Here is a 27,281-nt window from a genome sequence, read left to right as displayed (position 1 = left end):
TCCAGCCTGCAGAACTGTGAGCCAATACACTTCTGCTCTTTATTAAATACTCAGTCTCAGGTATTCTGTTATAATAGCACAGAATGGACTATGACAACTTCCCTGCCTTAGCCTCCTTGCTTGCTGGTTTCCCCAAAAATCCATCTTCCACAGAGCCAGTGCATCTTTCTAAAATGCAAATTAGGTTGTGTCTCTGCCATAGCTCCCCACAGCTCTCAGCTCAAACAGCTGAGCACAACCTGGCTCCTGCCTGCTTCCCCAGGCTTAGCACCCCAAGCCCAATATCACCCAACTCAGCTCTCTGGGATGATTCAGCTCCTTCTGCCTGGGATACCCTCCTCCCCAACTTTCTCCTTTTCCTGCTAACTCCTACTTGTAAATTAAGGTTAAGCTGGTGGGACAACCATATCTTACGTGCCTTGCCATGCAAAACAACAGGAAAGACCCAAGACCACCTGAGAAGTCTTCAAACCTGAATGTCATCAAACCCTTGGCTGTAACTATCAGTTTACAGGAAATATGGGGGACAGAGGAATATGTTAAATGACACCACCAGAAAGGAATCAGCCAAATCCTCCAGAATGTGGGAAATTCATAGGACAAAGAACAAGGAAAAAATGGGGGGAGGGCAGGAGAGCTACAAATTAAGGGAGACTTAAGAGACACATCTACCAAATGCAATGTGTGGACCTTGTTTGGACCCTGATTTGAAAGAACCCGCTGTAAAAAAAAAAAAGAGACATCAGGGAAATTTGGTGACATCAGGGAAACTGACCACATATCTGCCTGTGGAAGTAAGGAATTACTGTTTTTCTTTTTCTTTTTTTTTTTTTTTTTGAGGTGGAGTCTCGCTCTGTCGCCCAGGCTGGAGTGCAGTGGCACTATCTCGGCTCACTGCAAGCTCCGCCTCCTGGGTTCAAGTGATTCTCCTGCCTCAGCCTCCCAAGTAGCTGGGATTACAGGTGTGAGCCACCACGCCTGGTGGAATTACTATTTTTTTTTCAGATCTGATAATGTGTTAGAAAAAGAGAGTCCTAGCCGGGTGCAGTGGCTTACGCCTGTAATCCCAGCACTTTGGGAGGCCAAGGTGGGCAGATCACCTGAGGTTGGGAGTTTGAGACCAGCCTGACCAATATGGAGAAACCCCATCTCTACTAAAAATACAAAATTAGCCAGGTGTGGTGGTGCATGCCTGTAATACCAGCTACTCGGGAGGCAGAGACAGGATAATCGCTTGAATCTGGGAGGCCGATTTTGCGGTGAGCCAAGATCCTGCCATTGCACTCCAGCCTGGGCAACAAGAGTGAAACTCCATCTCAAAAAAAAAAAAAAAAGAAAGAAAGAAAAAGAGAATCCTTATCTTTTAGAGATAAATACTGTTTATGTTCAAGATGATATGATCACTGGAATTTAACATCATACAGTGGGGGACAGGTATGGTAGCTCACACCTGTCAGCCCAGTGCTTTGAGAGGCTGAGGTGGGAGGATCACTTGAAGCCAGGAGTTTGGGACCAGCCTGAGTAATGTAGTGAGATGCTGTTTCTAAAAAAAAAAAAAAAAAAAAAAAAGCCAGGTGAGGTGGCGAGTGCCTATAGTTCCAGCTATTCCAGAGGTTGAAGCAGGAAGATAGGAAGATAGCTTGAGTCCAGGAGGTCGAGGCTGCAGTGAGCTATTATCTTGCCACTGCACTCTAGCCTGGGTGGCAGAGTGAGACAACCCCCTTCTTTTTTTTTTTTTTTTTTTTTTGAGACAGAGTCTTACTCTATCACCCAGGCTGGAATGCAATGATGCAATCTTGGCTTACTGCAACTTCTACCTCCCAGGCTCAAGGGATCCTCCTGCCTCAGCCTCCCAAGTAGCTGGACTATAGACATGTATTACCATGCCCAGCTAATTTTTTTATTTTTTGTAGAGATGGTGTTTCACTATGTTGCTCAGGATGGCCTCAAACTCCTGGGCTCAAGCGATCCTCCTGCCTTAGCCTACCAAAGTGCTGGGATTACAGACATGAGCCACTGCACCTGGCCTGAGACACTTCTCTAAAAAAATACATAAATAAATAAAAGTTAAAATAATAAAAAAACTTTAAAAGTTGTTTAAATAGGGCCAGGCGCGGTGGCTCACGCCTGTAATCCCAGCACTCTGGGAGGCCGAGACGGGTGGATCACAAGGTCAGGAGATCGAGACCATCCTGGCTAACACAGTGAAACCCCATCTCTACTAAAAATACAAAAAAATAGCCGGGCGTGGTGGCGGGCGCCTGTAGTCCCAGCTACTCGGGAGGCTGAGGCAGGAGAATGGTGTGAATCCGGGAGGCAGAGCTTGCAGTGAGCTGAGATTGTGCCACTGCACTCCAGCCTGGGTGACAGAACGAGACTCCGTCTCAAAAAAAAAAAAAAAGTTGTTTAAATACATAAAATAATCAAATGGGAGTATAGATGAAATAAGAGTGGCCATAAGTTCATAATTGCTGAAGCTGGAGGAAGGTACTTGGGGGTTCATTACACCATTCTCTCTCCTGTTTCTGTTTGACTGTTTCCATAATACAATGTTAAGAAAGGATTAAACGTGTCACCCCCTCCTAGAAGCCCTCTCACATTCCTCAGTCTGAATTAGATCCCTCTTTCCGGGGCTTGCCAATACACCTGATGTGCTGACCGGCAATTCTGTGGTTTGCCCCTCCCTCTCGGGGGCAGGGGCTGCACTGGCAGGAGAGGTGTGGCTTCCACTTAAGGGTCCGGTATGCCTGCCTCCTCGGGCCAGCCCAGATCACACCCTGCTGGGCAAAGGAGGAAGAGCCAGAGGATGCAGACGCCTTGGAGGACTTGGAACACCTGTAACAGGACAGGGAGTTCTGCTCAGGCACGTGGCCACAGAAAACTACTTAGGAAGCCTGTGGTGAGAACAACAACAGCGCCTGGAGAATTCCACGGCTCTGGGGAATTGAGCCCCGAGGATGAGGCTGCTCGCCTGGCTGATTTTCCTGGCTAATTGGGGAGGTGCCAGGGCTGAACCAGGTACAGCACTGGGAATGTCTGCTATGCCTTTGTTTTGTACTGTGAACTCTGGGGCTGCGGGAAGCTGCTCGCAGCCAGCTTGAAGGTGCTTCTAAAGATAGCAAGGCAGGAGCTAGGCAGGGAGGCAGGTGGGGAGAGCTAGTGGGCCTTAGCGAGTGCTGTTTGAGGCTGAAGATTTTAAGTGGAGGCGCCAGCTGGCCAGGGAGGGACACCGACATCGCGAAGAGGTCTGGGTACGTGAGAGCTAGCTAATTAGTAGAGGTAGGAGGTGGCAGGAAAGATTTGTGGACTCATTCAACAAATGAGGTCCTTTCCTGTACCATACGTTATTCTAGGAGCCAGGGATATATCAGAGAAGAAAAGAAAGTCCCCGTCTCAATGAAGAATTCCTTCATCTGGGGAGAAAAAAACAAACCACACGAACAAGTAAAGTACGCAGCATTGGAGGAGATGATAAGTGTTATGGGGAAAATAAAGTAGAACAGGGAAGGCGGGGTGTGGGGAGGGGGTACTTATAAGATGGCCAGAGAAGAGCTGTCAAATCAGGTGACACTCAAGTGGAGCCTTGAGGCAGTGAGTGGGGGAGCCACATGGGTGTCCAGAACATTACAGGAAGAGAGGACAGTGCACGGGGTCTGAGGTGGACACACAGGTGATGTGCATGAGGAACAGCAAGGAAACCCGCGTGGCTGAAGCAGGGTGGGCAGGACAAGTGGGGGTGAGGTTGGCAGATGGTGGGGTGGGGCAGGTGCCAAATCATGGATAGCCTCGAAGACTCTCTTGAGGACTCAGACATTTTTCTTTCCACGTGCCTGTAGATAGGAAGGACGCAGGCTTTTGCTCAGGGTGAAATGGGATGTCATTGGAGGGGTCTAGGCACAGGTGTAATCTATTCTGACTTCTGTATGTTTAAAAGGACTCTTGAGGCCAGACGCAGTGGCTCACATCTGTAATCCCAGCACTTTGGGAGGCTGAGGAGGGTGGATTGCTTGAGTCCAGGAGTTTGAGACCAGCCTGGGCAACATAGCAAAACCCTGACTCTACTAAAAATACCAAAAATTAGCTGGGTGTGGTAGTGGGTGCCTGTAGTGCCAGCTACTTGGGAGACTCAGCTGGGAGAATTACCTGAGCCTGGGAGGTTGAGGCTGCAGTGAGCTGTGATTGTGCCACTGCACCCCAGCCTGGGTGATGGGAATGAGACCATCTCAAAAAAAAAAGAAAATGAAAGAAAAAAATTCTCTTTATAGCCCCTCTGAAGTAGGTGCTAATATCATTATACCCATTTTGCAGATGAGGCAAATGAGTCTCAGAGGGGACATTGCATTTGCTGAAGATCTCCCAGCTGGGAAATGGCAGGACAAAGCCTGTGCCTGGCTGTACTATGCTTCATGTCCTCTTGGGATGGTGGGGTTTAGAGGTACTATTTTTTTCTCTTTTCTCCAAACTTGCTGGAATGTATTCCTTTTAAAGTAAATTTAAAAGGAATTCCGGGCCGGATGCGATGGCTCACGCCTGTAATCCCAGCACTTTGGGAGGCCGAGGCGGGCGGATCACGAGGTCAGGAGATTGAGACCATCCTGGCTAATACGGTGAAACTAAAAATACTCTACTAAAAATACAAAAAATTAGCCAGGCGTGGTGGTGAGCACCTGTCGTCCCAGCTACTTGGGAGGCTGAAGCAGGAGAATGGGGTAAACCTGGGAGATGGAGCTTGCAGTGAGCCGAGATCGCACCACTGCACTCCAGCCTGGGCGACAGAGCGAGGCTCCGTCTCAAAAAACAAACAAACAAACAAACAAACAACAAAAAAAAGGAATTCCGCAGCACCTGTAAGGTTTTTCCAACTCCAGGTGTCTTCCTGAAGCACAGGTGGATTCTGAGACAGGGGATCAGACAGCATCATCCCTGCTTTGCATTAAACTGTGGGATTTCTGCCTCCACTTTCCTTAGCCAGGAGCTTGGGTGGATGCCAACTTGCTGGCTCCTTCTCCTCCCACACATGTCCTGTGTAACATTTCACTCCTTCCTCAGCTTCTAACTGCAGAGAAGCAGACAGGTTCTTCCCCTGTGGGTTAGCTTGGTAGGAAAACACTCCCTGGAAGGCCAGCCCAGGGCTGAGGGAGCAGGACCAGGGCAGGAATAGTAACACCTACCTCTGGAGCTGTTGTGAGCAGAGGGTATTCACTGTAGGTGGTCCGTAAATGTAGGTTTTAACAAATGAACTCCATGGGTTTTGGAGGGCCTCTGTTTACACAGGATGAATTACAATTGTGTTTTGGGGCTAATGCTAGCCTTAATAGCAAAGGACTGAAATAGAGACTGAGATCATTGTGTGGTGTGGGTTATAAGCAATAACAGACAAAAGCCACTGAATCACAGGAGTCAGACTGGGAGGGCCTTCAGGGAACCTCTGTTCAGTACTTTCATCTTATACTTGAGGAAACGGAGGCTGAGGGGCAGTGTGGCCCAGGGAATGAGTCCTAAGGCTGCCTTGCTCACCCCACAGCCAGGTGCTCTGTATAAGAGAACTCTTTCACCTGCACAACTGAGGCAGGAGGTGGGACTGGACTCCAGAGGCAGGGCTTTGACACCAGACCAGATTGAGGACTAGCTAAAATACGGCCTGGGCAAAAGCAGTTTTCAAACACACCCAGCAGTGTGGCATGTCAATTTACCTTTGCAATGGCAACACCCAGGAGTTACTGCCCCTTCTATGGCAGTAACGCAATGATTTAAAAGTTACTACCCCTTCCCTAGAAATTTCTGCATAAATGCCCCTTAATCTCCAGGCAATTAAAAGTGGGTATAAATGTGACTGCAAAACTGCCCTGAGCTGCTACTCTCTGCCTATGGGGTAGCCCTGCTCTGCAGGAGCAGTCATGGAGCTGTACATCACCTGTTCAACAAAGCTGTTTGCTTCAACCTCAAGCTTGCCCTTGAATTTTTTCCTGGGCAAAGCCAAGAACCCTCATGGACTAAGCTCCACTTTGGGGCTCACCTGCTCTGCGTCACAAGCATCCCTCTGCTGGGTGCATTCTAATCCTCATTTTATAGATGAGGAAACTAAGGCTCAGCTCTGAAAATCCCTTGCTTAAGTTGCCACTGCCTGTATGGAAGAGCCAGGATTCAAAATAAGATGTCCCTGATTGCAGGTTTCATGCATGTCCTTGCAGAAATAACTTACTGCCTGAAGCCAGAAAACTTAGGTCCTACCTGTGATCCTGCCTTTGAATACCTGTGTGACCTGCAACCTTTATTTTACTGTTTATAAAATAGGGATGTTAGCAGAGGAGAGATTAAATGTGATGGCCTTAAGTGAGATCATGCCAGGTACATTGTAAAATGTTGTAAAAGTTTAAGGAGGCATACACACAGATGGTCCCTGACTTACGAAGGTTCCACTAAGCTGTATGATGGGGTGAAAGCCTTAGGCATTCATTAGAAACCACACTTTGAGGAGCCATATAACCATTCTGTGTTTCACTTTCAATTCAGTATTTCATACATTGCAAGAGACATTCAACACTTAATTATAAAATAGGTCTGCATCAGATGATTTTGCCCAACTGTAGGCTAATGTAAGTGTTCTGAGCTCCTTTAAGGTAGACTGGGCTAAGCTACGATGCCCTTTGGTAGGTTGGGTGTGTTGAATGCATTTTTGACTTATGATATTTTCAATTTTGGGGGACGTAGCCCCATTGTAAGTCACGGAAAACCTGTATATATCTCCAAGGCCATGCTGGTAGGTGGTGGCAGAATATAGTGCACTGTGATCATTTCCATTCTGACGTGCTCGGCATCCCCGGTCTGCCGCTCACTCGCTCAGTTTCCTCATCTGTAAAATGAGTACATCTTAGGATGCATTTCATAATGTTGTCGTGAGGCTGCATGGATAGAGTGTGTGGCACAGTGTCTGGCATTCAGTAGGTGCTAAATGTATGGCAGATGCCTTCCTGCCCCCCTGTCTCCAACCATAAGGGAACTCACCTTCTAGCCATTTTAAGAACTTAGGTTTTATAAATGACTATGACTATGGGAGTTCTCCCGACCCCTATCACAAATCATACTAAAAAGATCCCATATCATGTATGATTTTAATTTTTTTATCTTATTTTTCTTTTTTGGAGACAGGGTCTCTATCTGTTGCTCAGGCTGGAGTGCAGTGCTGCAATCATAGCTCAAGGTAACCTCAAACTCCTGGACTTAAGGGATCCTCCTGCCTCAGCCTCCCGAGTACGGAGAAATTACATTTCTTTTTAAAAAGTAGCTGGGTGTGGTGGCATATACCTGCATTCCTAGTGTGGCGGCTCATACCTGTAATCCTAGCACTTTGGGAGGCTGAGGCAGGCAGATCACTTGAGCTCAGGAGTTTGAGACCAGCCTGGGCAACATGGCAAACCCCATCTCTACAAAAAAATACAAGAAAATTTGCCAGGCCTGGTGGCACATGCCTGTAGTCCCAGCTGCTTGGGGGACTAAGGTGGGAGAATCAGTTGAGCCCAGGAGGTTGAGGCTGCAGTGAGCCAGGATCACGATGCTGCACTCCAGCCTGGGTTTTTTGTTTGTTTGTTTGTTTTTGTTTGTTTGTTTGTTTGTTTGTTTTTGTAGAGGCACGGTTTTGAACTCCTGGCCTCAAGTGATCCTCCCACTTTGGCCTCCCAAAGCACTGGGATTACCGGTGTGAGCCAATGCATGTGGCCCATGAAATTTTTAATATTGCTTTTGAAATGAATTGTTGATTTTGATGACTTACTTGATATTTGTAATTTTTGTCTTTCCTGCACTTTTAGAGTCAATGCATTTTTTTCCAAGTCTCAGATATTTCTGTGGGCCTTGCAGAGCTATGAGGCCTTGGGCCCTATGTCTGTTGTCCCTAGTGAGCATAAAGGCCTGGTGATCCCCTTTGGTGAAGGAGGAGGCGGGCCAGGACACTTTTTACCTGCCCAGGGACGCACTGTGCCCACCAGTCCTCCTCTTAGAGATGGTCATCTGGGGCAGACAGGCTCTATCTTCATCTTGTTTCCCTTCAGATGTCCTGCCTGCCCTATCCCTGCACTTTACCTGTGGACAGTAGCCAAGGACACGCTGGGGCTGGCTGGGTAGAACGTGGCCACTCCCCACCTTGTCCTGTCTCTCATGGTGAGAGGGGGCCTTGTAGAACCCCCCAGGAACCAAATGTGGAGTAACCACTGCTTCCCATTTATGATGTTCTGTTCATCATCTCACATTTCTCATTTTAATTCTCACGAGGGCCCCAAGGGGTAGGGGGCGCTGTTATCTTGATTTTACAGAGGAGGAAACGGGCCCAGGGGAAGGTTCCGCTGTTCACACAGCTATGGGGTGGTGCAGCAGGACTCCCTCCCAGGTCTGTGGCCTCAGCTACTCACTGTACTCAATACCAAATTTACTTATCTTCTCAGTAATAAATGAATAATAATGATAGCTGAGATTGGTGTACCTTTCTATAAAACTCAAAGTTATAGATGAATACTGTCTTACTGTAAAAGGTCCAAGCAGTGCGAATGTAGAAAGCCTCTTAACTTTAACAGGATCCCCAGTGAAGCACCTGAACAGTAACATTTGAGAAGTTCTGGTCTAAAGGGTAAAGCATTAAAGTACCCAGGCCCCCACACCTCCCCAGTCTCACTCCTGGCCCAAGGGGTAATTGCAGGTAACGGTATGGTGCGTTGGGATTGTCCTCTATGAGCCCCTTCTCCTTCACTATCTTATTTGATGCTCACTGAGAGGCAGGCCAGATGTCAACATCCTCTAGCTCAGTGAGGCCTGGCGGCTTGCCCAAAGCCCCTAGGCAAACACATGGAAGAGCCTGGATTAGAAACCAGATCTCCCACCTCCCCATCCATGGTCCTGACATGCTAATTAGAGCTTAATTATTTTGATGTAGGGCCTGGAAGCTGATGGATCCCATATTCTTGTGGAAAACATGTATTTATTATTACAGCCACCTTCTGGGCGGCAGGGGGTTCCAAGTCAACAGGTATGACAACATTGTGTCTCAGCTTTGGGGTCAGAGAGGTCTGGGTTTGAGCCTTAGTTTGCTTATCTATGCAGTGGGCATAAGAATCCCTATCTCACAGACTGGCTGCCAGGATGAAATAAGACCAGTGTATGAAAGCCCGGGCACCTACACAACACTGTCTGAGTGCCTACAATTCTAACTGGCCTCCTCACAGCCTTGTTCATTCATTGAATGTGCATTTGCACGTCTTCCACGTCCCAGGCACCCTTATAGGCACTGAGGACATAGAGGTAAACAAGACGGGCTTGGTGCTCTCATGGAACTGACATTGTAAACAGGGAAGATGGACAATAAGCAAGCCAACAAGGTAAGTTCACATGTGATAGTGCTCTGAGAAAAAGGAAGCTGGGGAATAAATAGTGACCAGACAGGCAGGAGAGGTGGCACTTGAGATGAGGTGGTCAGGGGAGTCTTCTGAGGAGGTGACCTTGGGGCAGAGGCCTGAATGAGGAGGAGGCAGCCGCATGATGATGTGGGAAGATTGGGCGAGGCCATGGCGTAGTCAGGGAAGAGGCCCTGTGAGGAGAAGCAGCTTGGCTGAGGGTGGTGGGTTGGGCTGAGCTGACAAGGTCGCTGGGATCTGTACCCCCACAATGAGGAGGCTGGACCCCAAGGAGTTGGAGCTGCCCACCTGGACCCCAAGGAGGTGGAGCTGCCCGCCTGGACCTCTGGCTCTCTCCACCATTCTGTCCACTAGCCTGGCCTCTCCTGGAGTCAGCACACACACATGCACACACACAGACACACACACACATAAACACACATGCATGTACACACACCCTTCAGTAGTATGTGCCAGAGAGGCTGGAAAGTGGTTTCAGTCCTACACACTGGCTGGAAAATGACAACTGACACGTGAGATGAGGAGTTTCTGGAGTAGAGAAATGTTCCTGAATACTTTGAGGGCTGACGTCAAAGGGGCCAAACTGCTCAGTGTTTGTAGTTAACTGAGAAAGAGCCAGCTTGAGGCAGGGGAATAGCCTCTTTCTCTGTCTGCAGAGGAAGCGCAAGGACCTTGTGCCCAAGAGAAAGGCAAAGGGCCTCCCCCCACATCCATCCTGGCCAGCCTGGCTCTGGGCTTGGAAGCAGGTGAGAGCCACTCACGGTCTCAGCTTAGGGACTTGGGATGCCCAGCAACTCTGCCCACCAACTAACTGGTATGAGGCAGTTCATTCCTTTACTCTGGCTTGGGGTTTTGTCACTGTATTCTTTTTAATTTTTTTGAGACAGAGTCTTGCTGTGTCGCACAGGCAGGAGTGCAGTGGTGCAATCTCGGCTCACTGCAACCTCCACCTCCTGGGTTCAAGCGATTCTCCTGCCTCAGCTTCCCAAGTAGCTGTAGCTGGGATTAAAAGAGTGTACCACCATGCCTGGCTATTTTTTGTTTTTTGTTGTTGTGGTTTTTTTTTTTTTTTTTGAGACGGAGTCTCGCACTGTCGCCAGGCTGGAGTGCAGTGGCACAATCTCGGCTCACTGCAACCTCCGCCTCCTGGGTTCAAGCAGTTCTTCTGCCTCAGCCTCCTGAGTAGCTGGGACTACAGGCACGTGCCACCACGCCCAGCTAATTTTTGTGTTTTTAGTAGAGATGGGATTTCACCATGTTGGCCAGGATGGTCTTGATTTCTTGACCTCGTGATCCACCTGCCTTGGCCTCCCAAAGTGCTGGGATTACAGGCATGAGCCACCGTGCCTGGCCTTACTTTTTGTATTTTTAGTAGAGATGGGGTTTCACCATATTGGCCAGGCTGATCTCGAACTCCTGACCTCAAGTGATCTGCCCACCTTGGCCTCCCAAATTGCTGGGATTACAGGCGTGAGCCACTGTGCCTGGCTGAATTTTATTTTCTGTAGAGACGAAGTCTTGCTTTGTTGCCCCTGCTAGTCTTGAACTCCTGGCCTCAAGCAATCTTCCTGCCTTAACCTCCCAAAGTGCTGAGATTACAGGTGTGAGCCACTGTGCCACCATGCCTGGCAGGAATATATTAGTGATCACAATATGTGTGGAAAGGTTAAATTTTCCCAATTATAAACAAAGGCTCAGTTTGGATAAAAAATAAAAATGTGGGAATATGCTGTCAACAAAAAGACCCATCTAAAATAGAAAGGCACTGGCTTTTAACCCCTTTCACAATCACATCTTCCTGGGAGGGATTGGAGCCCAGAGATCCCCATCATTTACCATGTGATCTTAGGCATGTTGACCTCCAGACCTTAGTTTCCTTATCTGTAAAGTGGGATAATGTTCCCAGGGCTCTGCGGAGAACACTGTAACAATGCATGTGGGAGGGATAATGATTTGCTTAATCAGCCATTTACACTTTAGTATGAATGTGTTTCACACCCTTTCCTGAGACTGTTTAGATCAGGAGAGGTGGGGAAAAGCTCAAGAGCATCTGGGAGGGAAAGTCAAGGAGTGAGGGTCAGGGGCTAGCCTTTATCTGCAGGCTGTCCACTGAATGTCCTGTGGCCTGGGTGGGGCCCTGGCTATCCAACCCTGAGATCAAAAGAAGTCCAGTCTCCCACGCCCAGACACAGCTTCCTGGGGCAAGTGATGTTGACTTGTGGCTCTAGGTGACACAAGAAATGGGGGAGGAAGTGATTGCAATAGCAGAGGGTGAGGAAATCCTGGGCGTCATTCTTGTTTTATCGAGAAACAGGATGAACAGAGGCCAGATCTGCTCAACCCTCCTTCAGTAAGCACTCATTGAAACAACTTGTGCTGGCCAGGTGCGGTGGCTCACGCCTGTAATGCCAGCACTTTGGGAAGCTGAGGCGGGCGGATCACCTGAGGTCAAGGAGTTTGAGACCAGCCTGGCTAACATGGCGAAACCCCATTTCTACTAAAAATACAAATACAAAAAAAAAAAAAAAAATTAGCTGGGTGTGGTGGCGCATGACTGTAATCCCAGCTGCTTGGGAGGCTGAGGCCAGAGAATCACTTGAACCCAGGAGGCAGAGGTTGCAGTGAGCCGAGATTGCACCATTGCACTCCAGCTTGGGCAACAGAGCGAAACTCTGTCTTAAAAAAAAAAAAAAAAGAAGAAGAAGAAACTACTATGCCAGGCCCTGTGTTGGGTTCGCATGAGAAGTCTACTCCATCTCACCTGTTTCTTTGGATTCCTTTCTCTTTATTACACTGTGAAGTTTTTTTGCCACTTCAGCCTCCTTTGGTCGGAAACCGAGTCTAGGTTTCGGTCAATCACCTCAGCAAGCAGGACCACTCCCAGCTGCTTGAGCCACACCCTGGATCCAGAATCACCAGCAAATATACCTACCAGAGGAGGTCAGCCCGATCTGAAGTGGCGTTCCTTTTTCCCTGGTCTAGTACTCTTATACTCACTTCCACATGTAGTCCCCAGGTTTTTGCTGTTTTTGTTTTGTTTTGTTTTGGAGACAGAGTCTTGCTCTGTCACCCAGGCTGCAGTGCAGTGGCATGATCACGGCTCACTGCAGCCTCCACCTCCTGGGCTCAGGCGATCCTCTCACCTTAGCCTCCTGAGTAGCTGGGACCACAGGTACATGACCCCACACCTGACGAATTTTCTAAATTTTGTGTAGAGATGAGGTCCCCTTATGTAGCCCAGGCTGGTCTTGAACTCCTGGCCTCAAAGAATCCTCTTACCTTGGCCTCCCAAAGTACTGGGATTACAGGCATGAACCACTGCACCCGGGCTTTGCTGGTATTGCTTAGCAAGGTTTTCCAGCTCATTTGGTGTGTAAGCCTTTTCCATCCAGGTCAGACTTTTTTCTTTTTTTTTTTTTTTTTAATTTTGTAAGAAATTCCAGGACAGGTCAGATTTTCATATGTAGTTATATTTCCCTGCAGCATGAGAGGATCTGGCTCTAGTTAATGGGCTTAGAAAAGTGACATAGCCCAGGTCACACAGCTCCTAAGTGGCTCAGAGCCTGAGCACTTAACCCATACCCTCTCCCGCCTTTGCTTTAAAACAAGCCCCCTCATTAGAATGCCTGAGCTCTAATGTTGTGGCTGCCCATCCAATGTGGGGAGGAGGACAGGGCCTTGCCAAAGGTCAGCACTCAGGGATGGAGCTGAGCCTGTTCTGTGCTCTGCTCAATGTGTCCCTGGGCAGAGCCAGGCCTGTGGGCCTTTTCTCTGAACCCGGGGTGCTCAGAGAAGACTTCCATTTGCCTGTGTAATGCCCCTGCCCCAGCCCAGGGCTCCCCTGGACTTCCTTGCTTCCAGGCTGAGAGAGAGACCAGCTTTGAAGGAGGATGTTTTTTCCCCTGCAGGGAAGTTCTGGCACATCGCTGACCAGCACCTTGACCCTGACTACAAGGTATCCAAAGACCCCTTCCAGGTGTGCCCATCAGCTGGATCCCAGCCAGTGCCCGACGCAGGCCCCTGGGGTGACTACCTCTGTGATTCTCCCTGGGCCCTCATCAACTCCTCCATCTATGCCATGAAGGAGATTGAGCCAGAGCCAGACTTCATTCTCTGGACTGGGTGAGTACAGTCGAGGTGGCAGCTACCCTTTGCCAGGCATCTGCTATGTGCTACATACCAGTCTGGCCCTTTGCCCACATTATCTCCCTTAATCCTCACATCAGTCTCACGTGAGGCTGAGGAACCTAAAGCTCAAAGGAGTTTTGTAACTTGCCTGGGGATTCCTGAGTCCAACTGATTCCACAGTCTGTGTCCTCGACCTCCATGTCTCCTGGCTGTGGCAGAACGCAGCTCTCAATCAGGCTTTGGACGTGGTCCTGGCATGCCTGGGCACCTGGAGAGTGTCCAGGTTTTAAGCTATGGGTGGACACTGGAGTCATTTCCCCTGGGGCTTAGGGACTCTAAGTCTGAGAGGTCCAAGTGCAGGGAGGGAAGAAGTTATGAGGGCTGAAGGTGGCCCAGCCTGGGGTCCTAGTGTCCTGGCCGGCTGCTGGCCACCCCTGGGCTGCCCAGTGGTCCTGGATTTTCTCAACAGTCAGAGCTCTGCTCTACAGAGTGACAGCTTGAGGGCCGATCCCACTCAGCCGCAGAGACCCAGTTTCTGCTTCCTGTCCAATGTTGCTGCTCTAATTCCTTCAACTTTCCTGGGAACTTGCCTCCTTATCATTCAAGATTCCCCCATTCCGGCTGGGTATGGTGGCTCATGCTTGTAATTCCAGCACTTTGGGAGGCCGAGGCAGTGGATCACCTGAGGTCAGGAGTTTGAGACCATCCTGGCCAACATGGTGAAACCCCGTCTCTACTAAAAATACAAAAATTAGCCTGGCGTGGTAGTGCACGCCTGTGGTTCCAGCTACTCGGGAGGCTGAGGCAGGAGAATCGCTTGCATTTGGGAGGTAGAGGTTGCAGTGAGCCAAGATCACACCACTACACTCCCAGCCTGAGTGACACAGCAAGACTCTGTCTCAAAAAAAAAAAAGAAAGAAAAAGAAAAAAAGATACCCCCATCTCCTCGCTTGCTCCCTGACTTGGCAGGGCAACAAGTCGTGCTCAGTTATGGGGTAGATGCTAGGGATCTGAGATGATGGACACCCACACTTGGCTCCAAGGAGCTCACGGTCTTGTGGGCAATGCAGACAAACCCATTGACCCTACCCTTACATCCAAGCAAGGAGAGAGAGTCACCTGGGGGGATGTGGGAACTTCACAGGGCACATGATCCCATCTGGCAGGATTAGGGGAAGGACATCCTGCAGGAGGTGGTGGAGCAGGGGAGCTCTCGAGGAAGGCTGGAAGGAATTCTGACTTTGCGCTCCCTCTACCAGCCTCAGTGGACACTTCTATAAGGCAGGGTGAAACCCATGATGCCCCTAGCTGTGATGTGGTTTGTGGGTGTGACCAAGAAGGACCCTCAGATGAACCTGCCAGGCTGGACACATAAGAAGACATGTGACATTGTCTCAGGAGGGGCCTGGACAGCTCTGGCTTCCTTGGGCTCAGGAATCAATCTAAGAAGAGAGTGAGCTTTGGTCCATGACCTTGGGCCTGCTCCCTCGACGGGCCTCGCTGGGGGAGCTTCTGATTTCTCCGAGAAGGACGAGCATGTGTAGCATTCTGACAGATGGGATCCCTCGGGAAATTCATGATCCTTTAACAGATGCACATTTTTTTTTTTTTTTTTTTGAGATGGAGTTTCACTCTTTTTGCCCAGGCTGGAGTGCAATGGCGTGATCTTGGCTCACCACAATCTCCGCCTCCTGGGTTCAAGCGATTCTCCTGCCTCAGCCTCCCGAGTAGCTGGGATTACAGGCATGTGCTACCACGCCCGGCTAATTTTGTATTTTTATTAGAGACAGGGTTTCTCCATGTTGGTGAGAGTGGTCTCAAACTCCCGACCTCAGGTGATCTGCCCGCCTCAGCCTCCCAAAGTGCTGGGATTGCAGGCGTGAGCCACCGCGCCCGGCCACAGTTGCACCTTTTTTTACTGGGAAATCTCTGAGACCTTGAAGAGGTACACAGCATCAGATGAGAAGATCTCTAGGACCCTTTACAATTCTTCAATTATAATGAAATTTGACTTCTAAGAGAGCTGCAGTCCCTTTGAGGATGGCCATTAGAAATTAGGTATGTTTTACTACTCAGGAGGCTGAGGCAGGAGAATTGCTTGAACCTGGGAGACGGAGGTTGCAGTGAGCCGAAATTGCGCCACTGCACTCCAGCCTGGGTGACAGAGCGAGACTCTATCTCAAAAAAAAAAAAAAAAAAAAAAAGAAATTAGGTGTTTTTTTTTTTTTTTTTTTAAGATGGAGTCTTGCTCTGTCGCCCAGGCTGGAGTGCAGTGGTGCGATCTTGGCTCACTGGTGCCCCCTACCACGCCTGGCTAATTTTTGTATTTTTAGTAGAGACAGGGTTTCACCATATTGGCCTGGCCGGTCTCGAACTCCTGACCTTATGATCCGCCTGCCTCGGCCTCCCCAAGTGCTGGGATTACAGGCGTGAGTCACCGCCCCCAGCCTAGGTGTGTTTTTTATCAGACAGAATTAGATTCTCTAACCTAGAAATTAAAAATATGAAATTTTGTCCGTGTGTCTTTGGGTTTCCGGCCTGTCCCCAGGCAGTTTTCAGGGCAAAACAGCCCCTCTTGCTGCCCTAATGTGGGTATCAGAGACACTATAGGATGCAGTGGCTGTGAGCACAGACTCTGGGGCCAGGCTGACTGGGCTCAAATCTTGGCCCCACCACTTTCTAGTGGTGTACACTTAGGCACAATTTTTTCCCCCGTGTCTCTGGTGCTTGATTTAGGATAGGCAAAATTCTTAACTTTTCTGTGTCTTGGTTTCTTTATCTGTCAAACGGGCCTAAACTAATAATAGAATTTACATTGCAGTGTTATAATGGGGAAAAAATTAGTGGCTGTGGCAACAACACACAGAAAGTGCCTGGCAGAAAGTCAGCCGGTGTGAGCTTCTAGCAAAAGTATTAATACTATTATGCTAATTAGTTTCCCTGGGGGAATACCTGGGCAGCAGAGGCCCCAGGATTTTGACTGTCCAGACGTCTCCCCATCCCTACACTCCACCTGCCACCATTCTCCTCCCCTTGCCAAGCATTTCTAAGGTGGACCCAAGAATTTTGATTCATGGCATGAAGGGCACAATGGTCCCAGGGCAGAATCAGTATCTGCCCTGGAAAAGATCTGAACCCTACACTTGAAGCCAGCTTCAAACTCCTTTGAACTCTTCTGGAAAGGAACAGAATTCAGAGATGGCTTCTCAACCCTGAGCTCCCTCGGGGTTTGCAGATGGGACTGGAACTCCAGAGCTTTCCTCTCTAAATAATAATATTCATTACAACCTAGCAGCTACTCTTACTGTACTATATTATGTATATAATTTTCCTCCTTGATGGATACCTAACAAACACTCTGTGAGTAAGAACTGTATTATCCCAACATTACAGATGAGTTAATAGAGGCTCAGAGAGGTTAAACAGCCAATCAAGGGACCCACAGCAGGAAAATGGCAAAGCCTAGTTCTCAGCTCTGTCCCATCTGACTCCACTCTAGCCTGGCCATTCCCCCTCAAGGGGACATCTGAGGCCCAGGTCCATAGGTTTTCCTCTCACTGCAGAGCTGTCCCTTCCTTTTCTTCTGCCGCTTCCTGAGTTGCCTGCCCCAAATTGGCTTGGTGGTGTTTTGTAGTGATGACACGCCTCATGTGCCCGATGAGAAACTGGGAGAGGCAGCTGTACTGGAAATCGTGGAACGCCTGACCAAGCTCATCAGAGAGGTCTTTCCAGGTAAGACTGTGCCATCGGTCCCTCCACAGTGTTCTCGGAACTCTAGGCACTGCCTGGCACAGTGGGACAACAGCAGCAGCGAGTGCCCTGGCTGACCTTCATCCATGGACAGCAATGGCTGTTGGCCAGGTCTTCATGGTGACCATTTCTCACCTTCCTAACAAGCCCGAAGGCAACATGCAAGCCCATGGGCCGGTGGATACACACAGAATCCTATCAAAGGAAATGCCCAGCCTTTCACTGCCTTCTGCTCCTGCCTATCTCCAGACTCATGAGCCCTTCTCCAGGTGTCTAGAGTTGCACACAGGTGTCGTCCCTGGGTGAGTCTCACACACAGCCCTTGTGTCCTGCTCTGGAGTTGGCATCCATCACCCTCAAACTGTCCTGGCTGCCAGGGCCTCTGGGAAATGCTAATTTCCAGCCAAGGTGCTGTTTCTTGTTGCTTCCAAGGACTTCAGAGTCTGGCAGAGCAGGCAGGGACTGGGGGTGAGTGAGGCAGCAGCCCTATGGGACACTATAGGGTGAATAGGGTCTGCGTGCCCCATCTGATGGCCCTTGCAAATGTTTTAAAGCAGTCTGCACCAAAAACAACATCCTGGAGGCTAAATCTGGCTGCCAGGCTGCCAACTGGGCGCCTGAGAAAGCAGCCCATAGCCCCCACCCCCACCTTTTTTGGGTTCCAGTACCTCTGCCCCCTCTAAAGATCTTCGTCATGGGTCCCAGGACACAGATACGGAGTAATAATAAAAATAAATAATGGCACTAGCAGCAGTCACTCTAGATCAAGTGTAGAGGGTCAGGCTGGCTCTAAGAATTTTCAAGCCTTAGCTCCTTCACTGTCACCATAAGCCTTGGGGGAGGTGCTGTGACCTCAATTTTACTGATGAGGGAGGTGAGCCTTAGGGTTAAATAAACTAGTGAAGGTCACATTTACTTAAGAGGCCCAAATCCTGGTGTGAGCACTGCCCTTACTGTCTGTTCCCGCTGCTTCCTTTCCTCAACAAAGTCAATCTAGGCAAAGAGATGCCTGGATGCTTCCAGCTTATCTAACCCAGCCAACCCAAGTCAGGCTGCTTGGTTTCCTTTGTCTTCCAGCAGGGGTCAAACCAGGACATTCCCCTGACCCCAACAGCAGGCACCTTTATTCCCAATGTATAGAAAAGGAACCTGTGGCTCCGAGCTAGTTGGTTCCGAGGGAGGGACTCAAACTCAGATCCAACTGGGAGTACCTCTCCTTTGCTTCACATGGGGCTTCTGGAACACAAGTCAAATAATGAGTAAGAAAATGCTTCACTGACTGTTTTGTTTTTTGAGAGAAGGTCTTGCTGTCACCCAGGCTGGAGTACAGTGGCACGATCAAGGGTCGCTGCTGCCTTCATCTCCCAGGCTCAAGCAATCCTTCCATCTCACTCTCCTAAGTAGTTGGGATTACAGGCACACGCCACCACGCCCTACTAATTATTTTTATTTATTTTTATTTTTTTAAGGCTGAGTCTTGCTCCGTCGCCCAAGCTAAAGTGCAGTGGTGCGATCTTGGCTCACTGCAACCTCCACCCCCATGGGTTCAAGTGATTCTCTTGCCTCAGCCTCCTGAGTAGCTGGACTCTAGGCATCCACCACCATAGCCAGCTAATTTTAGTATTTTTGGTAGAGATGGCATTTCACTATGTTGGCCAGGCTGGTCTCAAAGTCCTGACCTCAAGTGATCCGCACGCCTTGGCCTCCCAAAGTGCTGGGATTACAGGCGTGAGCCACTGCGCCTGGCCTGTTTTCAATTTTTGTAGAGATGGGGTTCTTGCTGTGTTGCCTAGGCTGGTCTTGAACTCCTGGGCTCAAGTAATTCTCTCTCTTAGCCTCCCAAAGTGTAGGGATTACAGGCATGAGCCACCATGCCTGGCCTATTGACTATGATTTAACACACAAATGTAAATTATAAGATTTTGTAGTTTCTACTACACTTGCATGTTTATTGAATTTCCTAATATCCAAGATGCCATTGACTGAAAGATGCATCATTATGTATAACTAAGAAAAAACAGCTACCAATTATAATCTGACACAGCGCTTTCCCATGGCCACACCTCACTTTTAGAGATGGTACTATGAGAACAAATTGGAAGAGATGAAATGAAGGTATTATCTAGCTGAGAATTCTAAAAACAAAAGTCAAGCAGAACACTCCCATCTTATAGATAACTAAACTGAAGTACAGAGAAGTCGAGTAAGTGGCCTAAGAAGAGGAAGGGACTGAAACTCGAGATTCAGGGTTCCACATCATGTGTTCTTCCTGCTGTGTTCAACTTTACCCACCAGTCAGCTGTGAACACTGGTCCTCACCTCATCAGCACAGCCAAGTGGTTGACAACACAGGCACGCAAGGCAAACAAATCCAGGGCCCTGGGCCAGGTGCAGTGATCATATGCCTGTAAACCCAGCACTTTGAGAAGCTAAGGCTGGAGGATCGCTTGAGGTCAGGAGTTTGAGACTGGCCTGGGCAACATAGCAAGACGCTGCTTCTACAAAAAATAAAAAAAAAAATTAGCTGTGTGTGGTGCTGTGTATCTATACTCTTAGCTACTTGGGAGGCTGAGACAGGAGGATCACTTGAGCCCAGGAATTTGAGGTTACAATGAGCTATGATCGTGCCACTGCACTGCAGCCTGGGAGGCAAAGGAAGACCCTGTCATGCAGGGCCCAATTCTAGCTCTGGTATGGTTTAGCTGGGTAATCTCATAAAGACTCAGTCTGCTCCCTGTGAAAAAGGAAAATAATGGTACCTGTCCACAGGGTTGTTATGAGGATTAAATAAGGTAATTCATTCACTCATTTAGTCAATCAACAAATAGTTATTGAGCATCCACTATGGGTGAGACAGCATTCCAGGAGTAGAAGACATGGCAATGAACAAGACACCAGGTCGCACCCTCATGGAGCTTATGTTTGCAAGGAGCTGGGCACACAGAAGCAGTGAAAACACAGGAGTGAGTCCCTCCCTTCTCATAGGGATTTTTTTTTTTTTTTTCTTAAATGGATTCTTAATGGCTGCTGGCATTTACTTTAGAGAGGGGAGGTTTTTCTAGGCAGTTACAGTGATGCGTTTTGACAACCTCCTACTTTGGCAGAGTTCTCAGCATTTCCAGGTCTTGTCGGCTGTACAGGGCAAAGGGTGTGTTAGAGATATTTCCCAACTGGAATGGGAGGCTCCAGCCTCCCTCATTTGTTCCAGGTCACTCCCTGTGATAGACTAAGCTCATATAAGGGCACAGCCCTGTTCTGAGTCCAAGAGTTATTTTTGTTGATTGTCAAATATTTATTGAGCACCGATTAGGTGCCAGACACTGAGCATAAAATAAAAACAGAAATGAGGCTGTTCATGTGGAGGAAATGAGTCTAATGGGTTCCCCTACACCTCCAGGCCTCATTCACAGGCCCCTTCCTCAGGGAGGCCTCCCCAAACCCACTCCTACCCTCTGTTATTACTCCCATAGCACGTGGCCATTCCCTTTCTGTGACATCCCTTACACCTCTACTCAATACCTGTCAACCCTATTGAACTGCAGGACCTCAGGGGCTGGAAGCCTGGTTTCCAGTTCTATGCATTGGCTCATAGTTGGTGCTTAATAAGATACTTGCTGAGTGCATGGATAAGTGAAACTCCTAAGGCCTCCCAGAGTGACGCAGACCCTTTCCCTAACAGTAAGATGATCTGGAATCAACAGGAATTGGGAACACTAAATTACCAAGTGGCTGATGACGATCGGACTCATTTAGACCTAGTTTTCCCCTTCTCATCATCTGCTGCTTTCCTTCTAACTAGGAAACTTTCTGCTGGGAATGGGTTTAGGGACTGTGATGAAAGAACCCACTGCTCTTCCCTCCAAAGTCTAAGCAAAGTTCAGTCAGATGCTATCAAATGTGGGTTTCCTATCTGTGTCTTTTCCTCATCTGTGCTATCGCTCTTCCCCTTGAGCTCTGATGGCCAGTGGCCAACAGAAAATGATTAACTCCCCCGAGTGCTTTTGCATATATATTTTGATATTTCACCCTTTCTTCCTAGATACTAAAGTCTATGCTGCTTTGGGAAATCATGATTTTCACCCCAAAAACCAGTTCCCAGCTGGAAGTAATAACATCTACAATCAGATAGCAGAACTATGGAAACCCTGGCTTAGTAATGAGTCCATCACTCTCTTCAAAAAAGGTACCAACACCACCTGCTCCTATCAAGAGCACTTACTGTATGCCAGGGTCTGATCTTCGTCTTCACAACAACCTCTTGGAATAAGTACTGATTTTATCCCCAATTTACAGATAAGGAAGCCAGGGTCATACAGCTTAGAAAAGGCAGTCTTGGGAGCAGACTCCAGAATTAACTCCAAAGCCCTTCCTCTAAACCCCACGACACTGATGATGCTCCTAAGTTCATATTTATTGAGCCTTTACTGTGTGCGAGGCACTGCCCTCAGCCTGGTCCTAGACACTTCACAACAACCCTTGGAAGGAGTGGTTTCATTTCCAGCAGGTTTGAACCTTGCCACCACTGACACCATGGGCTGGATAACTCTGTCGCAGACAACCGCCACGTGTGTTGCAGAATGTTGCAAACACTCACTAGAGTGATACCCTCAGGAACACCCCCAGTTGTGACAACCAAAAATGTCTCAGACATTGCCCAGTGTTCTCTTGGGCCAGAAGCACCTGGTTGAGAATGACTGGTTCAGAAACACAGCCAGCCCAAGGTGACTTTGACCCTACTCTTCCCTTTCCTCGGTCTCCTGCTGTTGGGACTCCCCAGTGGTTAAAGCCGACCAGAAGCCTGTGGCACAGAAGCCTGTTGATTTAGTCCACATAGATCAGCTCTTGGAAAAGACAGCTGAGCAGTGAAGGGTCGACAGTGGATCTGGATGGGCAAACACACATCACTGTTAGTCTCACTATGCAGATAAGGAAACCGAGGTATAGAGAGGTGAAGTTACTTTCCCAAGTTGCACAGCGAATGAGTTCCAGAGCCAGGAATTGAATCCAGGCCGCCTGGCTCCAGAGCCTCTGATCTTCCAGATTGATGTTCCACCCATGGGAAAGATGGGAGGGGAAGATGCAACGGAAAAAGAAAGTGGGACAGTGAGGTGGAAGGGGCGGAAGCCTGTCTGGCCAGAGGTGGGGGCCTCCTTCATATTGTCCCTGGCTGTGACAGGTGCCTTCTACTGTGAGAAGCTGCCTGGTCCCAGCGGGGCTGGGCGAATTGTGGTCCTCAACACCAATCTGTACTATACCAGCAATGCGCTGACAGCAGACATGGCGGACCCTGGCCAGCAGTTCCAGTGGCTGGAAGATGTGCTGACCAATGCATCCAAAGCTGGGGACATGGTAAGAGGCCCTGCTTCTTTCTTTTCTCATCTGGGGTTATTTCCTGCACAAGTCTCCCGCTTGGCACAAACTCACCCACCCACCCAAAGATGCCCATATCCCAGAGGGTCCTTCATCAGCCCGGCACCAGCAGAGGGCTTCCTCCATCCTCACCACAGCCCTGTGTGCTGGGATCCGGAGCCCACTGCAGATGAGGACCCTGAGGCTCATAAAGAGTGGTGACGGTCCCAAGTCACATAATAAGTGACGAAGCCCAGACTAGAAGACCAGACTCCAAGTCCAGTGCTCTTTCCACTCCCACCACATGCGCAGCTGCAGCCAGTACTGTGTGCCAGATCTCCAGGGGATGCCCTGCCCTTGAGTGTGTCCAGCTAGTCTGCTGGCCTGACAGCTCCTCAAGGACTGGCTCAGTGTCTCATTTGCCCAAGTCCTTGCACTGACCAGCCCATCCCAAGAGGATCTCACAGCTGGTGCCCATGAGCACGCACCATGCCAACATTGGGCACGTTGTTTAGGACATTATGCGGATGATCTCAGGTAGCAGAACTATGGAAACCCCGGCTCAGTAGCGAGTCCATCATTCTCAAAACCCCACCAGCTATGTGCTATTCCAGATGAGAAAACAGCAGCTCAGAGAGGTGATACACAGCTGGTGTCTAAGCTGCAGTCTGACTCCAAAACTCATACATTTAATTCTGTCCCCTGTTCTAACTCTTGCCATGGTGGCCAAGTGCCCAGGTGCTGTCAGCTGAGTGACTCAAGGAATGTAAGAAACGAATGCACATTACCGTGTAGCATATCACACAACCATGCAAGAATGGTTTCGTTGCAGTGTTCAAGCTCTCCAAGAGAAGAGTAGTCTTTGAAGGATTAGGAAAGCTTCATGGAGGAGGCGCTCTTTGAAGTGTGGGGAGGATTTACAGAAGTGAAAAGGAGAAGGGTACTCCAGGTGGCAGGCACAGAGGTGGGAAGGTATGTGGTAGATTCATTGCAGGGCACAGGGAGAAAGCCTGAATCTGCCTGGGACATGGAATCCGGGAGGCCTTCAGGGAGGAGATACATTTGGGCCTGGCTACCTGTCTTTGGGGCAATTTGCAGGTTTTGAGAAGTAGAAATGAGGGTCTGGAGAGGGCATCTGTGAGCCTCTTCTGGGAACCCCTCCCTTGTAGGTGTACATTGTCGGCCACGTGCCCCCAGGGTTCTTTGAGAAGACGCAAAACAAGGCATGGTTCAGGGAGGGCTTCAATGAAAAATACCTGAAGGTGGTCCGGAAGCATCATCGCGTCATAGCAGGGCAGTTCTTCGGGCACCACCACACCGACAGCTTTCGGATGCTCTATGATGATGCAGGTATTCAACCTGGAGGGCAACTGCCAGCTCCCTCCCTCCTTCTCTCCCCAGACCCTCTCAGTCCTGCTGTCTCTCTCCTGACAGGTGTCCCCATAAGCGCCATGTTCATCACACCTGGAGTCACCCCATGGAAAACCACATTACCTGGAGTGGTCAATGGGGCCAACAATCCAGCCATCCGGGTGTTCGAATATGACCGAGCCACACTGAGCCTGAAGGTCAGGAGTCCTGCGGAGGCCAGAGGAGGAGGGTGGGAGGGGCTTAAATGCATCACCACCTTCCCTCACTCTCAGCTTATCCACCTTCCCCTGACCACTGAGCCTCAGGAAGGTTGAGCTCCTTCCACCCTTCTCCAGCTCAGGATCAGAACCCTGGAGGCACCTGCCACCGAGTCAGGGCAGTGCCTCACCAAGTCACCTTTTCCCCTGGATGACTGTCACAGCCTCATACCTGGTCTCCCTGCCTCTGGCCCTGCCCTGCTATGGCCCATCCGCTACACAAGAGAGAAGAAACTAATCTCCTATAGCACCACTTTCATCTTGTCTCCGTCCTGCTCAAAAACCTTCAGTGGCTCCCCAGTGCCTTCAAGATAAAGTTGTGTCTCCTTGACCTAGTACTCAAGGCTTCCCACAGTCTGACTTCAAGCCCATTGTCCACATTTTCCATATACAGACGAGGCTCCAGCCCCTAATTCTTTGGGCAGTCCCTCACCTCGTAGGATGAGCTTGTGGTTGTTGAGATGAAAAATATTATTCCTTTATTTATCCAACAAAATGCATTAAGTCTGTGCCATTGGCCAGGCCCTGTTCTAATCTCAGAAGATATGTAAATTTAAAAACAAAGTCACCTCTCTCCTGGACCTGACATCTTACAGAAGAGGGACAATAAATATGTAGAATTAATTATAGTACTGAGAGAAGGGCTAAGGAGAAAATCACAACAGTGAGGCGACAGGGTGACAGCTATGGGAGGTGTGTACTGTGTTAGACAGGTGGGAAGGGGAAGTGTCCACATAAGGTGCCATTTGAGTTCTGAGTGTATTGAGGGAGGGAGCCCAGTGGGTATCTCGGGGAGGTGGAGGGAACAGCAAGTCAAAGGCCCCGGGGTGGGAATGTGCGTGGTAGGTTAGGGGAAGAGCACGGAGGCCATGTGGCCACAGTAAGAGGCATAAGGGGAGAGTGGGAGGGGAAGTCCGATCTTGCAGGCCTCCATGAGGACTCTGGATTTGGAGGGTTTTGCGCAGAAGAATGAAATCCTGTGACTTATAATTTTATGGAATCATCATGTCTGCTGTGCAGGGAACAGGCTGTAGGGGCAGGTGGGGGAGCAGTGAGGCCGTTTGGAGGGAAGGACAAATCCCAGATGACAGGATAGTAGCTTGCCCAGGGTGGAGGCAGTGAGATGGTGAAAAGTGCCAGGTCCCGGATGAATTCTGGATGCAGGATTTGCTAGAGTGGATATGAGCTGTGAGAAAAAGGGACGAATCCAGGAGGCTTCCAAGGCTCTTGGCCTGTGCAACGGTAGGCTGTGGCTGCCGATTACTGAGATAAGTGGCAGGGTGATCAGGCTTCGGAGGGTCAGTCAGAGGTCTGGTTTTGGACCTGTTCCCTTTGGGAGGGCTAAATGGCATCAAGTGAAAGTGGACAGGGAAGGGGCAAGTTGGAGCTTGAAGAGGTGAGGATAGAGATGTGATCTGGGAGTGGAGAGAGGACATTTAAAGCCAACGACTGCATGAGCTAACCCAGGTCCTTGATTCTAGTAAAGGTAGATTAAGAAGAGGTCTGAGGGTTTTAAAGAGTGGCCTGTTGTCCACATGGGCACTCCAAGGGTCTGAGCAAGGGGAATGGCAGGCTGCACCATCACCCCCTAACAGGCCCTCCATTCTCCTCAGGGAGGGAGTCAGCCCTGAGCTTGAATCCTGGCTCCACCACTCATAAGCTTTTTGATCTTTTGACCTCTGTGCCTCACTTGCTTCATCTGTAAAATGGGAGTAACAGAACCTCGCAGGGTTTGAGGAGGACTACATGAAATAATGGAATGTTCCTGGCACAGAGTGGCCATGCATACAGGCAGCTCCTCTTACCCCGTCTGCAGTGGCCTGAAGCAGGTTCATAAATGTACCTGGAACCCGCTGGACTGATGAACCCTGCAGAGTCTAGCCGTGAACATGCACCTGGGTCCTAGGAGTCTACAGTTCATAATCTCTCTCATGCTTAGTGTTGCTCTTTTTATGTTGCTTTTATCTATTCATTATGTAAATATTTACTGAGCGTCTTCTATGTGTACCCTAGCATGGTGGGACCTGGGGTAAACCTGGGGTCCAATCCTGCTACCACTGAATACCTGTATGAATACCTCTTTAGGCCAAGTGAATTAACCTCTTTAGGCCTCAGTTTCCTCATTTGTGAAAACTAGGTAATAAGCGCAGTTACCTCATTCGATTCAGAGGATGTCTGCCAAGCACAATGGGTGCACAGCTAAGTGCTCAATAACTACTAGTGGTCATGGTCACTGCTCTAAAGAACTTGGGGGCAAATGCAAGGTGCAGGATGGGGATGGAAGCAGACAACTGCTCACAGCCGGTCTACCCCAAACCCTTTTTCCAGGACATGGTGACCTACTTCATGAACCTGAGCCAGGCGAATGCTCAGGGGACGCCGCGCTGGGAGCTCGAGTACCAGCTGACCGAGGCCTATGGGGTGCCGGACGCCAGCGCCCACTCCATGCACACAGTGCTGGACCGCATCGCTGGCGACCAGAGCACACTGCAGCGCTACTACGTCTATAACTCAGTCAGCTACTCTGCTGGGGTCTGCGACGAGGCCTGCAGCATGCAGCACGTGTGTGCCATGCGCCAGGTGGACATTGACGCTTACACCACCTGTCTGTATGCCTCTGGCACCACGCCGGTGCCCCAGCTCCCGCTGCTGCTGATGGCCCTGCTGGGCCTGTGCACGCTCGTGCTGTGACCTGCCAGGCTCACCTTCTTCCTGGTAACGGGTAACCGGGGCAGCGCCCAGGATCATCCAGAGCTGGGCCTTCCACCATTTCCTCCGCGCCTGAGGAGTGAACTGAAATAGGACAACCGAATCAGGAAGCGAAGCCCCAGGAGCTGCAGCCATCCGTGATCGCGCCACTGCACTCCAGCCTGGGCGACAAAGCCAGACTCTCTCCAAAAACAAACCAGAAACAGAAAAGAAATGACGACCCAAGACCCCCCTACAAGCATACTTCCTTTGCGTATTATGTTTTACTCACAAAACAAAGCTCATCATGCGTTTGATTCTGTGTTGTGTTCCTTTT

At 49.4% G+C, this 27,281-nt stretch overlaps 1 protein-coding gene across 2 annotated transcripts; it reads left to right on the top strand.

Annotated features, from left to right (window-relative positions):
* The first annotated feature begins 331 nt into the window (after positions 1–331).
* On the top strand, positions 332–27,261 carry SMPDL3B (sphingomyelin phosphodiesterase acid like 3B). Of its 2 annotated transcripts, XM_003828081.6 has the most exons (8): positions 336–3,018; positions 13,310–13,523; positions 17,164–17,261; positions 21,319–21,462; positions 22,456–22,628; positions 23,798–23,978; positions 24,063–24,196; positions 26,585–27,261. In XM_003828081.6, the coding sequence occupies exons 1-8, from the start codon at positions 2,958–2,960 to the stop codon at positions 26,945–26,947; spliced, it is 1,368 nt and encodes a 455-aa protein (XP_003828129.1). In that variant the 5' UTR covers positions 336–2,957; the 3' UTR covers positions 26,948–27,261. The 2 variants fall into 2 exon arrangements, with proteins under 2 accessions (XP_008951650.1, XP_003828129.1); XM_008953402.4 differs by lacking the exon at positions 21,319–21,462 and having other exon boundaries at positions 332–3,018.
* Positions 27,262–27,281: the final 20 nt, after the last annotated feature.

Source organism: Pan paniscus, chromosome 1 (assembly GCF_029289425.2).
Source record: "Pan paniscus chromosome 1, NHGRI_mPanPan1-v2.0_pri, whole genome shotgun sequence".
NCBI lineage: Eukaryota > Metazoa > Chordata > Mammalia > Primates > Hominidae > Pan > Pan paniscus.
The sequence above is the reverse complement of the archived record's forward strand: the minus strand, read 5'-3'. Positions and strand labels throughout refer to the sequence as shown.